Source organism: Ammodytes marinus (assembly GCF_949987685.1).
Source record: "Ammodytes marinus genome assembly, chromosome: 4".
Lineage (NCBI taxonomy): Eukaryota > Metazoa > Chordata > Actinopteri > Uranoscopiformes > Ammodytidae > Ammodytes > Ammodytes marinus.
In genome coordinates, this window is record NC_137233.1 from 13925354 (window position 1) to 13941840 (window position 16487).

At 40.4% G+C, this 16487-nt stretch overlaps 1 protein-coding gene across 1 annotated transcript in view; it reads right to left on the minus strand.

Annotated features, from left to right (window-relative positions):
* Positions 1 to 230: 230 nt before the first annotated feature.
* LOC307248906 (plasma membrane calcium-transporting ATPase 1-like) overlaps positions 231 to 16487 on the minus strand; it is a 109968-nt gene continuing 93711 nt past the window's right edge. Inside the window, exons 17-21 of the mRNA XM_080025449.1 lie at positions 15600 to 15813; positions 14793 to 15004; positions 12321 to 12428; positions 10621 to 10803; positions 231 to 3535 (exon numbers count right to left, since the gene is read on the minus strand). Of these exons, the coding sequence (XP_079881575.1) occupies positions 3284 to 3535; positions 10621 to 10803; positions 12321 to 12428; positions 14793 to 15004; positions 15600 to 15813 (969 nt within the window). The 3' untranslated portion in view covers positions 231 to 3283. The remainder of the gene's footprint in view (positions 3536 to 10620; positions 10804 to 12320; positions 12429 to 14792; positions 15005 to 15599; positions 15814 to 16487) is intronic.

The window sequence follows — 16487 nt, forward strand, 5'->3', positions numbered from 1 at the left end:
CCTCTTTGGTCCTCAGGTTAGTCTCTCAGTTCTGGTGTGTTTCAGTGGTTCACAACTGGTTTTGGACGATGGCAGACGCCCCTTTAAAGGTGGTAAATCCTAAAGCGGGACACAGCTTCATCAGCTCCGACAGCAGTCAGTTGGAAAAAACAGCATCAATCCAATCATTCAAATAAATCATTAGTGGCAGCTTCAAATTACAGAAAAAAAAGAAACCCAGAGGTTGGATAAATAATTATACACTCCCATTTAATGTTTGATACAGTTAGCTGTATTCACGTTGCATTTGCATAACACTAATGGAGTTGGATTACTGCGAAATCACATAGCATGTAGTGTATCACAACAGCTTAGATAAAGTGAATATACTCATGTAAAAGGGGGGCTGATGAGATAAGATAGTTAAGATTCCAATTTAACGGCCAACAGGAAGTAAACAAGTCACTGCAGGATTCTGAGCCCTAACATCAGGTGACCAAGACGACACACGTGGCATAAATATATAGAGAGCTGTAAAAAGACACAGTCCACGTTAGATTCATCTCATTCATGTACTGTACTGTCACCAAACTCTTCAGCCTATACATATATATTCATATATCTCCAAAATATTAAAAAGTACTTAATATAAAAATACAGAAGAATTGTAAAAAATGAGCAAAACATTGAATTTTATATGAAAACCATGCAAGAAAGATTCCCCAATTAGTTAAATAGTTACTCTAAGATTCAGGAAAGCAAGGGAATGAAAGGGAAGTGGTCGGATGGGAGAAGTGCAGGCAAACTGCCACCCACTTGCTTTTCATGTAAACATTGTAGAGGTCCTTTTAACTTGGTTCGGCAGTGACAACTGAAGATTTTCTCGTTGCTTTTTGGTCATGTTTGGAGTAAAGGGGCCAGGGAAGAGGGAAGGAGGAGGGAGAGGGGGATGGGGAGTCGAGGGGGTCAGGGGTGAGAAAGTCCAAAGGAAACCTCGATAACAATGAGATACAAAACAATACAGACAACCTATAAAATATGGCTCTGAGTTACATAGAAAAAAGCTCATCAGAGGGGAGAGAGGAAGAACCTAGTCATGACAAAAAAGTTGGAAATATGGCAGTAGTAGCACATTACTTCAATAACGTGTCCTAGTTCATAGATAGGTTAATGGCCGCAGACTAAGAGGGGATAAGACGCATTGCTGTATCTGATTGGAAGATGATTCCTTCTTCTTTTAAGACAGTAAACCTGCAGGACAACGGCAGGCGAGAAGAACTGAGCGGCACACAGTGGATTTAACTCTACAGGCTGACTAGTGACATTATCAGTCTCCCATAGACGTCAGCGTGGAGAGTGATGATGTAAAAACACTGCTGCTGTTAATGGTACTAAGATTTGTCTCAAACACAGACAGGCGGTACAGACCCTGTTCAGAGATCAACTGAACCTCCCGCAATTTGACCCCCCAAACAGACTCATCAATACTGTGGTCAACGTGTGTTCAGAACGGACACAAAAGGATCTCCCAAAAGGAGGTGGTGCAAACTGAGCTAAAGGCTTGTCTACGGGAGGTGAAATGTGAAGCTCACACAGTAGAACCCATTCTCTTTCATGTTGACAGGGGTCCAACTGGGAGAAAGCCCCTGGCAGACCCAGACTCGCTGATGAGATTATACATCCTCTCCTCTCCTATCTCATCTGCTCTGGAAACACCTGGAGATTCAGGAAGAGCTTACAGATCTGTCTGGGGAGAAGACAACGTAATTCGGGGATGCCATGCTTAGTCTGATGCCACTGCAAGCCCAGATCTAGAAAATAAAGTGGCGAAAACAACTTTGTCTTGAAGGCCTTTTATTTTTAATAGACAAAGGGATGAATTTTTTCTCATCCTGTGGCATAAGTGTTTGGAGAGTCCGAAACTCAAAGATGTGAGCTAAATGATTAAAGCAGGTCATAGCTCAAATTACATTAGAGCTGTGATATACATTTGGTCATCTGTGAGGACAGCACAGTGGGGCAGTGGTCAGCCGTTGGGGTGAGGTCAACTCACAGTGTGAAGGTCCTTTCTGATTGGTTACTAAACTCCAGGAGGGGTCTTTTCTAAAAAAGTTCTCTCCTGGGACAAACCTAACATATGTAGACACCCATTGTAGTATAAAAGAGTATTTTAGAGCGTTAATAAGTATTGATGAGTCTGTTTTGGTTCTGTTGTGGAAACAAAATGTTCGGTCCTACCTACAGGAAGTGAGTGGAGCTCTGAACAGACGCTGCTGCAGACTAACAAACATATAGTTGCCTAAACAGAATCCCAAATATTCATTCCTAAGTTATCATGCCACTCAACACGAATGAAACATATCATGCATCCTACTAGAGGGAGGGAAACACGAACCACACACCGGTTTCCTATCGACACTGTGGACATACTGGGGGAGAGGGAGGGGCAGAGAGAGAGAACCAGAACCCTGACTGAGATGAGATGAAGTCAGACCCCCAATGAGCAGAGAGCGAGCCCTCTCTGGACGCCGCCATGTTAGATATTTTTGGGTAGTAAACATTCTGTCCTTCCACATGCAACATAGCAGCTATAAAACAAAAACAAACTAACAACACAGACACGATAAGGGAAGAACATTTTTTTGAACCTTGAAGACTGTAGTGTCGCACTCACAAGACATTCTCAGGAATTTGAACAAATCAATTAAAAATCGTTGCAGGTTTTTTAAAACAAACAAACAAACAAAAGTTACATTTTTGCATTTGCCTAAAATCCTCTGATCATCAAACCCGACTGTTAGCTGTGTGGACGAGCGAAAGCGTTATGTACACGAGAATCTCTGCACTCTTTGAAAAGTTCTGTGCTGTTTTTGAGAGCGTTACGTCCGGAATGAAGCGAGTACAGAAGAACACAACATGCTGCTGCTAGTCCCGCAGGTCGAAACCCAACATAGTTTAAAAGCTTTTCAAAAAGGATCATTGAGTAAAAAATATACATGAATGGACAAAGAAAGGCCTTCCACAGTGGAGACTCTGGACTCCACCCTCTACTGATATGTGTGTGCGGTGTTGCCAGTGGTTGGGTGGAGGGACAAACTTACAGGCAGAACAGTCAGTATGAAAAACTGGCAAGAAATGACTTGAGGAGGGGTGGGGACGATGTGAAGCATGATTGATGTGTGTGTGTGTGGGTGTGTGTATGAGCAGAGTGATGACTTCCCTCTCCTCAGTGTGACAGTTCTGTTGGTGGGATGATAGATGACGTTGGTAAAGAGGGAGGAGAGGGAGGAGGGGTAGGAGGAGCTCAGATGGATGGCTCGCGGCAGTGGGGGAAGGCGCTGGGCGGCTCTCCTCCTCCTCCCTCCGCCCCGGAAGAGGAGGAGCTGGGGAGGGGGTCGATCTCGTCTCCATTCTCCTCGATGGTGGGGATGCGAGCCTCCTCCTCAGACAGGGGCACGAACTCGGGATGGGCCATGAAGTTGTGGATGGAGCTACGGGACTCTGGGCTCTCCAGCCCCGTGTACAGGGAGCTACGGAACGCGTTCACAACCTTAATCTGAAACAAAGAAAGAAAAAAAGAAAACGTCAAGAGGACGAGCGGATCAGCAGCTATTGGTCCTTTTTAGTATGAAAAATGTGATGTCACACAGGCAGCAGGGGGCTGATGGGATACATGATGGTGGTCATGCGTCTGAATCAGGATGGGAGGGCAACGCAAAACCACAAAACACAGCTTTACACAAGTGAAACAGGTGAACTAAAAAACAAAACACCAACAGAAGAGGTCAAAATAAAAGGTCAACATGATGGTGGAAGCGGCTCAGGGCAGGAAGACAAACTGCAACGAAAAAATTCAACAATAGGCGGCTGAATGAAATGAAATCACAACGGCCACACACACACACACACACACACACACACACACACACACAATCACATTCATAGGCAGGATAATTTTGTCCTCTGCTCTCCTCTCTCTGCCTTAAGTCATTTCCTCTGTCATGAATCCATAGAGGCTGATCACACTGATTTATACGCACCAGCAGACACTCTTCATCATACTTAAAGGCCTACTTCACCGGTTTGAATATGAAGGTGTATTGAATTCTGAGATCCTATGTAGTATAAATGTGCAAATTTTTTTTAAATTGGTTCATCCTAGCCTGAGAAAAGGCAGAAAGAGTGTTTTTTTTAACCCTATATTAATCTTACTGTGACATCACAGTAAGATAAATATAGGGTTAAAAAAAAAATTACTTTGTAAATATTACTGTGATGTCACAGTAGGAGAAATCACAGTAATATTTACAAAGTAAGGTTTTTTTTTTAACCCTATATTTATCTTACTGTGATGTCACAGTAAGATTAATATAGGGTTAAAAAAAACACTCTTTCTGCCTTTTCTCAGGCTAGGATGAACCAATTTCAATTTTTTTTGCACATTTATACTACATAGGATCTCAGAATTCAATACACCTTCATATTCAAACCGGTGAAGTAGGCCTTTAATAACCCTGCAGTTCAAAGCTCTCTATTACTGAACCACAAGAGAGAGCTGCAGCTTAGTGCATACATGCAACACGCACACGCACACACACACACACACACACACACACACACACACTAAGAGCTGTTGGCTGTTAAACCACGAGAGACTTGCTTAGCCTGACAGATTTTACCGTGCTCAGGTTTAACCCATACAATTATCTTGGTGCCCAGGCTGTCGCCTAAGAGCAATAGAAAGAAAACAACAAATTCTGTCATGAATCAGAACAATCCATGGCTTCCTTCTTTCCTGGTTGGTCACGTGTGCAGACAGTTGTGATCTGTCACCGACTCGTCAGGCAGCAAGTCACATCAGAGTTATTAGATGCATGTTAAGGGTTTAAATCTCACCAGCATGCGGGAAGGGGAAGCTGCAGGCTGAGAGGGAAGTGATGAAAGGTATTAAAGAAAAGGCAGAAAATAAGATTAAGTTCTCTTTTCTTTTTCTTTTTTGGAGTTAAAGGTTTTAAAAAATTCCGAAACAAACAATGTGTTTGTCCTTCTCTCAATGACTTCCCTACCCTCTCTGTGGCTCTTACTGAAGAACAGGCTTTCATAAATATATACATTTAAAATTTTAGGAAAGACATTTATTTTATGTGCGCCCGACATGCTCTTGTGCAATTTAAATTAGTACATCGTATCCACATATCTAAAACTAAATTAGCTCGTATGTTCCCTGATGTAGACCCGACCTGTGATAGCTGTAAGAGCGCACCGGCATCACTCTTTCACATGTATTGGTTGTGTCCCACCTTGACTGAGTTCTGGACATCAGTTTTTCAAACAATTTCTGAAGTACTTCAGCATCAAATTGAGCCGAACCCTTTTACTGCAATTTTTGGCGTTGCTCCAAATTCGGGCTTGCCTAAAGTGAAGCTGAAGGTACTGGCCTTTACCTCATTACTTGCTCGTAGGGTTATCTTACTCAAGTGGAAAGATCCTGCTCCTCCTTCCCACTCACATTGGATTAGAGACATTATGTCGTGCATGAATCTAGAGAAAATACGTTAAACTACCTAGGGATAGGAGAATAAATTTGACAAAATATGGCGCCCCTTCTTAAACTATTTTAAGAAGCCAACTACAATAATAGAAGAGTAGCTACCCCCTCCCCTCTTTTATTTAATTCAATTTTATTTCTTTATGTTTTTTGTTTCATGTTGATTGTTTGTTTTTGTTTCTTGAAGTGTGCGTTTCGTTTCTGCTATTTTTAACATTATGTATTATTTTGTGTACTAATTTCTTAATGCAGGATTGTTTGTAATTGGGTGTGAGGGTGGGATATGGGTGGGGTATGTTCGGGGGGGAAACATTTTTTATAATCCATTGTACTGCAGTTGCTTTGCTACTCTGTGATTTAATAAAAAAAACCTTTGAAAGAAAGAAAGGAAAGAATTTTTTTTTAAAGCTGTGGTTTTCCCTTTTTTACATTATTTTTTTCCCTACAGATTGAACAAACAAGACTAAATGTATTGTGCTGGGGAGGTGTATATTTTTTTTGTATTTTTCTTACTTTGAACAAAGCCACGCTAAGCCCTTACTCAGAGATAAAAGGGATAAATGGTGTTGAATTTATTTATTTATTTTGCACTTCAGTGCACACTGAGATCTCTGTTAGGGGTTTTATTTTAAAATCAAAATAAGTAGGCTATGTGTTGCTATTTTGACAGCAACACAACACACTATAGCACATAAAAGAAAAGGTCTCATGACCTCCATATTTACAAATTTAAAAAAGGCAAAGCTTGACACAAATGATGTCTTGAAAATACAAATCCTGATACGATAGGGTATCGTTTTACCAGAGAACAATCAACTTTACTTTTTGCTTTCAGCTACGATGGCTATCACGCGCTAACTCAACTTCCCGTTATGTATAAAAGCTCAAGGTAATCATTCAAATATATTAGATTAGTTAAGGATGTGCAGACATCTGCTGACAAACACAGGTTGATAGATTAAGCATTGGTGAGTCATGCAGCGTTCAGTGGTTCATGCAGTTCAAGCAGAAGAGAAACAGTTAAGCCTTGTGTTAGCTGGCCCCTGGTCACCCACTCACTGCCTGCAGTGGAGGAGGAAGCAGCAGGGGCCGAGTTGGTGAGAGAGGAAGAGGAGCTAAGCCCCACGTGGGTGGGACTAGACAGAGTTTTGGTAGCAGTGGCATCATTGTGTTGGCTGACGACGGAGGGCTGGCGGCGCAGGGCACCGGGCACCGGCGCCTGGCCCGTCTGGAAGGTATAGACCACATCCATCTGAAGGAAGGACACAGGGTTAGATAGCAGAGAGGCAGAGACAGAGCGGGAGATAGCACAGAGGAAACAGAAAGGGATGAAAGACTTCTGGAGAGGTTAGAGAGGTAAAAAAAGAAGGCAGGATGGAAGAGTTTGACAGATTTGGGGTTTGAAGGTCAGTATTGTGTGTATGTTTCATGTCTACAGTGCATAAGAGAGAGTCCAGGTACAGCAGCGGATCAACAGAGTGAATGTGATGTTACAAGTATTATATAGTTTCCACAGGGCCTTTCGGAGAGGGCAATGGTATTTTGATACATGCTGTCAGAAAGTGTTGGCCTTAGCTTTTCACAGACAGACATCATCTTCAGCTGGTCTGAAGATGTCTGCAGCTTTTCTTGTGATCTTTCAACTGGTTGGGTTGGATTTTTCATTTTTGGATAGTGTCAAAACTGTACACATGACACTGACACCTGACAGATCACAATGTGAATCTATATGGTATACGATATGGTCTGGGTGATGAGTTTTTCCTGATACAGAATAGATATCAGGATACAGATCTGATTCAGGTTTGATAAGTGTTTTACTTACTTTTGTTTCTTATTTTGGCGTAGAGAAAGAAAGGCTCCTTTAAAGGAGTCTCAGTAATAATCTCTCTTTCTCTGTTTTTTACATAACCCATCTTCCCATAGGATAACCTACACAGCAGCAATCTGGCAGAAAGACAATAAGTCGATGGAATGTGATTAAAAGACAGAGAAAAACATGAGAGAGACACAAAGACAATAAGAGAGGTGGATGAGGGAGAGCTCAGGAGTGAGGAGAAAGGGAGGTAAGCTTCAGACAAAGAGCATAAATAGAGACAAGGCAGTCATTTAGTTAGGGAAAGACAAAATTTAAGAATCAAGAAAACGCTCTGATAGAACGAAGGGATGAAAGAAGAACCAGGAATAATAATAAAAAAAGCTTTTGAATCGAGAGAAGCAGCTTAAGATAAGAGAAACTGTGTCACTTGGCATGATTGATAAAGTTTTGTCAGCGAGGTGCTGCTGCTTTGCTTGTACCAATTATTCCCCCGACTGTGTTTGACTGTCGAGGCGTTGAGCGGCACCAACGCTGCCCACCAGGATTAGAGGAGGAGGAGGACAGGAAGAGGAGCGTGGAGAGATAAGAACCTAATTAGCTTGCAGCCTTTTTCGTTGCCTCCATCCCCTCCATCCCAGGAGGATGACAGACTGATATTACAGATACACACCAACATGAAGAGAAAAGAGAGAGCGTCCCCCTTTTCTCTACCGCATGTCTGTGACGGTGAAGAACTTTATTTCTGCTTCTCCTCGCATCCCTTTGTTCTCTCGTTGCGCTCTGCTGCTTCACCAAGGTCACGGTGAAGGTCATTTATCTGGCAACAGTGTCAGAGTTTCCCAACCTGTACTAGAATAAAACCTGCACCTGTCGGTCCTTTCAGTAGATTCTGATCTGAAATCAGCAGATGGAGTAATGTAATGTTGGTTGTTTGGTGGAAAGGACACAGAAAAGTCCGATATTCATTGAGTATGTTTTTTTGATTCTTTTACAGAGAGTCTGTGTGAGTAAGCGGAAAGCTGCAGCAGAAAAACTCAAGAGGACAAAGAAAGAGAAGATTTTAGTTTGTATTAATGCCGATGTCTTTACACCAGGGCCACAATAAGTATAAGTTGAGAGGAAATCACCTGACCTCTCTGCGTGGGAGCAGAGCAAGCCGTGGCTACTGTTACCGTAGGTGGGTGTTAGCATGGAGGCTAATGAACCCCATAGGGACTGAATGGATCTGCCTGTGTACATGCTAATGCTTAGCGAGTGTTAATTTATCCTGTAGGAGAATATAAACACAAACGTGACCGACTGACACACACGCACACACACACACACACTCTATGCTGTCTTTAATTAGTTTTTTAATAAAATGTTTCTGTCTGTAATTTCTGTGTGAAATTACAGACACACACCACCATGTTGTGTGTGTGTGTCACTAAGGACACAACATGAAGCTTCACTCAGTTAGAGCTAGTAAAAGTAGAGCTTGAATGGACCCAGTGAACTTGTTTGTCATTTTCAGATGTGCAACTCCATCTTAAATAATGACATGCTCAAGTCACATGATATAGAGTCTCCAATGTGAAATAAAAATAGGTATGGACAAAATACACACATACATACATACATACATACATACATACATACATACATACATACATACATACATACATACATACATACATACACACACACATACATACATTTATGTGTGTGCTTCCAGAATGTCTTGGCACTGTAACTCCTTCAGATTTTCAGCTATTTTAAACCATTCAACTATCAAAATACTCAGCTCTTTAAGGATATGATGGGAAACTTCACACTCTACTCTATACATGCAGAACTATGTTCGCCATCATGCACGTTTGTATTTCCATAGGTGTAAATGGATTCCTTTTATGTACAGGGCTGTGTATGTGTTGTCGATACCTTTATGTATCTATATCATGTGACTTGATACATTTTCTATTTAAGATGGTGCTGCCACTAGTCACTTTAGTGTGATCGAAAACAGTGGTGCTGGAAATGTCACCTTGGTTTAACTCTTACAGCCCGCGTGACGCTCTATTGCGTCATTTGATCATGAACTGATATTGGAGGCCTGCAATCTGCTTTGTTTAATTCACCCTAAGCTGAAGGTTTTTGTTTGCTTTTTTATATTACTTTTGTATATATATATTTTTTTTTACAAAAAAACAAACGTAATCTATAAAGGTACTGCTTTGCTGAAAGGGTTTAAGGCGTCCATACTCATATTTTATCACTGCTCTGTGATCACTGCTACAGGACAGAATACAGTGAAACATCAGTGGTAGGCAAAGCACTCCTCCTCCTCAGATGATAAACAGGCAATACATATTAAAATAAGGATCCTGTTGTTCCCCCTTTCGTCATATCTTTACATTCATACAGCATTGTGTTTGTGTTTATCACAACTTAAGTTTTCCTTTGGTGTACTCAGGTCTCTCTTGCTAAACAGACCTTGATATCAACGAGTCTACCTGATTAAATAAAGGTTATAAAAATGATTGAAGTGCTGTGTACTCGGATGATCCCCACATTAGTCTTCAGAGACACTCCCTGTGTCAGATTAATGGATCAGAGAACCATAAATTCTAGCAGTGATTTGGATGAGAGAACATGTCAGACTCTAACCAGGACCTTTATCGGGCTGTAATCATGTAGTGTGACCTTGGCATCACTTGAAGATAAAAAAAAAAACAAGCAGATCTTTTAGTTTTAGCTTTGACCTCATGAGTTTTTCTTGAACATCACACAGTTTGTAGTTTCTGAGATTTGCAGAAACAATACTCTTCTTTTTGAGTGTCTCTAAATAATCTTTACCACAATATTTTGTTTAGCTCTTTCTTCATTTTTTATTTAAAGATAAGTTGGATAAATGAAACGGCACATATTCAGGCTAATTGTAAATGCACTGCAGCTCTAATAAAGAGTAAAAAAAAGTTATAGTGAATGAGCTCGGTCTATGCTCTCAGTCCTTTTTATCTTCCACCAGACGTTTGATTTTAGATATCAGCAATCAGAAACAACAAGAACAGCTTTTCAACTTTAAAGAACAATTCACCAGAAAACAAAACAAAACAAAAAACAAACGCCTCCATCACCATGGAAACTGATTTTGTTTTTCTGCAGCGTTCAATGAGAGAAAACGTATTTGAGTGGAGTCATTATCTTTTCATCCTCACAACCTCTGAAACTTGATCAGAAAAAAAAACAAAAAAAAAAACGTAAAAAATAAAGTTAGTGGTGGCGGCAGCGGTACCTGAGTCTGGATGCGGTTGAGCCCTCTGAACCAGAGGATCTGGCCTCTCCTCATCTCCATCTCGGCGTGGTCGATCTCATCATTGCCCTCAGTCATCTGCTCCTCGTGGATCTCCTCCTTGGTGCTGCCGTGGCCCGCCTCCATCAGGAACTTCAGGTGGTGGGTTGGGATGGCCGAGATCAGCTGAGTGCGACAAAAAAAAAAAAATGTGATAACGTGTCATTCGCCCCACACTACTAAGCCTTACAAAATGGAGCTGTGTGGAGCTATAAGGACGTGGGTGTTTATACCAGGCGGTGGTTTAAACATTAAGATACTATCCAGCTGCATTATAGGAAATGTAGGATCCAGTGTATTTTGGAGCTTCATTCAAAGGACTAAAATCCGCTTTTCCATTACATGATATTGGCTCTACTGTACTGTACTCGCCTTTGGTATCAGCTACTTTTCTTTTTATATATATTACAAGATAGCACTCTGTGTAGCTGGTCGTCATAGTGATACTGTGCGATAGCCTGGTAGTTTGACCACCAAAACAAAATCAACTCTCAAATCAAATGTTGGTCTATTTGTCCACCTCATTTGCAAAATGATTCATCAACCAACACTTTTATTGAACTGCCATCAAAAATGGCACAAGAAAATATTATTTCTATTATAATATAAATATTTGAATGTCTTCCATTTTCTAGAGAAAATATGTTACACTACCCAGGGATCTGAGAATACATTTTACAAAATATGGCGCCCCTTCTTAAATTTGAAGCCAACTACAACAATAGCAGAGTAGCTACCCCCTCCACTCTTTTATTTTATTCCATTTTATGTATTTATGTTTTTTGTTGTTTCATATTGATAATTTATTTTTATTTTTTAAAGTATGTATTTCGTTTCTACCATTCTTAACCTTTTCAACATTTATGTATTATTTTGTCTAGTAATTTCTAAATGCAGGTTTGTTTGTAACTGGGTGGGAGTGTGGGATATGGGTGGGGTATGTTCGGGTAAAAAAGGGGAAACAATTTATAATTAATTGTACTGCAATTGCTTTGCACTTTTGTCATTTAATAAAAAAAACATTTGAAAGAAAATGTATTATATTAATTTATTATGTTTATATGTTGTATTATATTACCTATGTTACTGTTTTGTTCATATTTCAATTGGAGGGAGAGAGAGAGAGCGAGAGAGAGAGAGAAAGAGAGAGCCTCCTGCTGCAGCTGCACTTCTCTCTAAAATAAATCACAGACAGTCTCTGCCCTCCGAATGAACCCACCATTCTTCTTACCACTGAACATTTCCCCCCCTAATATGATGGATGCTTTCTACGCCTATGTATGTGTGTGTGTGTGTGTGTGTGTGTGTGTGTGTGTGTGTGTGTGTGTAAACATGTTAACAGGATCATGCATGGGATGTGTATGTGTGTGTGTGTTTGTGTGTGTGTTTCCACAGAGGGACTGACATGCTGCGTTTGTTTTCCCCTCTTTGCTCGTAAACAGTAGTTGCGCTGTTTTCATGTCCCGAGCTCATTACCATGGCAATGGTTGTGATGGCAACACTGCAGCAGCGCGAGTGCGACAGGAAACAGTTTGCTGCCACAAAACCTCATGTTTCCACCACCTATTCATCGTCAACCTCAGTAAGTCTTTTTTCTTCTTCTTCTTTTTCTCATGCCTTAAGGAAACACTTGTGGTTCTCACCTGTCCCCACAGTAGCTCTCCCACGCCGATGAACACACACCACAGCCACTGGTCGATGGTGAGAGCCGTGCAGGAGAAAGGCTTCCCTCCGAACTGAACGATGACGATCTGAGGAGGAAACCAAACATACGGGACACGTTGGCAGTGTCTTACATATTCACATGTGCCGACACAAGCCAGTAGATAATTGTTTCCAAGGGTTAGTATTTCTATGTATCTGTATATGTGCATCCAAAGTCTGATAAAGCTTAAAGGTGGTGTGTAAAAAAAAAAAAGATGTATTTTGGCTTTATCAAGTGGTGAGATTCCAAATTGCAACCCTCCTGTGATCACCCCTTCCTTTCAAGAGAATTTACAGAAGCTACAGTGGCCTTCAAGGACAAGTTGCTTAAGTCTCTCCACAGTTTAAAGAAACAACAACTTGTATTTGTGGTGAAGAATATGTTTTTAGTTATTTATTCTACAGTACCGTTAGTTTGTCCATGCTGTGCTACTGTAGAAACATGGTGGTGCAACATGGCAGCGAACTCCGCTCTTATGAAAAAATAAAAGGCTAATTCTCAGGTAATTTAAATAAAACTTGAATTTTAAGCTATTATACACTAATTAAAATATTCTTATTATTATTGAATTCCATTTCTACCAATTATGTTCTGAAAAATGCAAATTCCCCTTGACAAACTGCTTATTTAATCTTCCTGGGACAGAGTTCCATTAAAAACACATCAGTGAGCCACATTGTAGCACTTGGCGACATGTTCCTTCATTAACACACAATAATTCATTTTGACTTAATCCAACATACTGCTGCTGGAAATATTCACTAGGGCTCTGAAAAGGTATCAATCCGCTGCTGCAAATAGTCCCCAACAAGCGCACTATTGCCTACAGATACGTTTCCTACTTAAACAAAAAGATGTATTCTTCAGTGAAGACTGGATGCATTTTTTGTTACCACAAAAGAGCATGGAGAAGTTTGTGAAAGGACTGTGAAGTAAAAGCACATGTGAAACAAACTATGTCTGGTGATCAAACTGACTTAAGCCTCGTAAAACTGTGATATTTCCTACAGATCTATTGTTATTTAAGGTAGACGACTGCCTTTACAAGTACCTCATTAAATATGTGACCTTTCCTGTGTGATAAAGCAACTGTGCTGTTTCTCCTTGACATCATATCAACATATCAGTGATTCTTGAGAAGTGGGACAAAACATATACTAAGCTACTAAGCTAAGCTTTGACACAACCTCCCAGCTTTTTTTTTTTCACCACTGTCAGATGTCAACTCCGTCAGATTTCCAGTCTGACGGTGTTGACATATTTAACGTTTCTTAAACATAACAAATGGAATTTTTATATTATTATTAATAACTTCTTCAGAAATTCTAAGTCGTTGTTGCCATATCATGGTTGTGACACAGGACTTTCAAGATTCGGAATGTAAAATATTCTAAAACTACAACACTTATCAGGGCCTGTTTGACTCTAATGTACTCTGCAGATAATAATGAAATAATGACATAATGAAATGTCTGACGGTGTTGACTTACAGTAAAGTGTCCCACCACTTAGAATCCTTATAAAACATGAATGTGTTGTAGAAAAACTGTTTTTATTGATATGAGAGATAATTTAGTGTTGCTTTTGATGAAAAAAGCTCTTTTTAATCATTAAAGTACATTTTTAATAGGTTTAATTGCATATGAAAGATTGAAACCTTCTCTGAGGACACACTGTTTTGGACGTCATGAGAAGATAACAAGTGTCATTTATTTTTAAGATATTTATTTTTGCATTTTTATGCTTTTATGCTTTATTGATAGTGTAGAGACAGAGTTGAAATGGGGCAGAGAGGGGAGTGGCATGCAGAGACCGACCGCGGGCTGGAATCGAACCCGGGTCCGCTGCTGGCCGAGGCCCATGGGGGGGACGCCCTACCAACTGAGCTAAGGGCGCCCCTACTAGTGTCATATATTTGACATAATAATGATACAATTAAATTTAAGGGGATAAATGTGCTCCAGACATTCTATTCTTAATCCCTAATAACATCTACAATTTAAAATATTTTTAGTTTTAAACATAACAGCAGTTACATATGGAAGACGGCCTTTTGTCCCGGTTCTCAAGAATCAGTGATATAACAACTTCATCTGACATAATGATGTAGTTAAATTAAGCAAGGTTCTGCAAAAATATGTTGCAAGAACTCTTGACGGTGAAGTTTTATAAAGTCCTTGTGAAAGAAAGGGACAACTTAAAGACACATAATTCCAATGAAAATGTGGGATAAACTTCAGAAAAGCAGTTATGTCCCTGATTTTACTGCTCACCACCTGTGTACTAGGCAGGCCTTTAAGGGTTTTAATGGTGACCCCCTTCCTACCTAGAGTGACATTTTAATCTTTGTGTCTAGAAAAAGTGTCAGAATCACTGCATTAGATGATGATGATGATGATGATGAAGTTACCTGCAGAATGAAGGTCCCCAGGACGACACTGCAGAAGATGGGGTTCCTCCAGATTCCCTCGAACACGTTCCTCTCTCCGTGGATCTTCCTGGCATTGATTTCGTTGAAGAGCTGCATCATGACGAACACGTTGAACACAATGGTGTAGTGCTCCGACGGTGGGGAGTGAAGGGGAGCGTTGCGGCCGCTGTCGATGTCGAAAATGCTCTCACCTGAGAAAAACAAATAATAAATAAATATCTCATACGAGGAACATTTTGAATGTTTATGAAACAAGTCAAAAAAATTCTCTCATGATCAAAATTGACCTGTAACAGCAAACAAGACCATCAGCAAGAAACAATGCAAAAAATAAAATAATAATTGTTATCGTTAATGCATTTGCACGGGTCCGATTTTGTGTTTCCTGAACTAAATCAAAGTTAACTTTGCTTCACCCTTGTCATATTAACATTATTAATCTGACATAGTTACATGTGAAATACATAACCTCAACGCGGGCATTCTGCGGTCTCTCTCCATTTCTCTTTTAATCGCTTCCTAAACAAATGCAAGCTCAACTGGCACAAGTTTAGGCGCTGGTGTTTTAAAAACACTTTTGCTATAGATACTTTAATATCAATGTTTACTTACTAACTGAAATATTTAGTATAGTTTATTCACATACCTTCATATCATAAAGAAACTGTTTTTTGATTTTCACTGCATTTAACAAACAAGAACAATAACTCAAAAACTTCCTTAAAACAAACTTGGCTGAATGAATTTGAATTTTAGAATTTTTTTTAAAAGTTTTTTTTAACTCACCTGCGAAGAGCAGGGTGAAGATGATGATGAGCTGGTACACTGCGTGGCCCAGGATGTTCTTCATCATGGTCCTGGAGATGAGCGGCTTGTCTCGTCCGTACGGTCGACGCAGCAGCAGAGATTCGGTGGGCGGCTCGGTGGCCAGAGCCAGAGAAGCCAGAGTGTCCATGATCAGGTTGACCCACAGCATCTGCACAGCCTTCAGAGGAGAGTCCTGCAGGAGGAGAAGGAGGAGGAAAGAATTAGGCATGGGATGATAAACTGGTTTAAAGGTATAGCGCCATAGACATTATAAAGGATAGACCCCGCGTTGGCCGCTACTGCCTATTGGCGCTGACGAGAAATGCGGGCGCCATCTTGGACCGGTCACACGTTCCACTCAGTGTAGTCTGTTTGGCAGGTGCAATGAACTGTCAGCGCATGTAATTAATCATATCTCATTAAATACCAAACTGATTTTCACGCGGTTTTCTTTGCTGCAAAGATCATACATGTAGCTAAGATACAGGGCACAAGTTTCGACGTGTTTTAATATTCATAGTGGGCTTAACAGTCATAGAAGATTCTGATATGATATAAGTAACCAGACGTCCGAGATCAAAACGAGGAACATCCCCCGAAAAGGGGGAAAACGGAGACATTTCCAGTTTGACTAGCAATCTGATTGAAAAACCTAATGAGGTGTCAACAAAACGGGAACAGGTAGTTGTTTCTGTTTAGCCAGGGACAGGCAACCAACAATGGGGACGTCTGGTCACCTTTATGATATGTGATGTAGGCTATGATAGGTATTTTGCAAATCACACACTTTAGACTAAATATGATAGAGAAGCAGAAACAGATAGGGGCAGTAAAGTCAGCTATTTTAATAAGTTAACAATATATGAT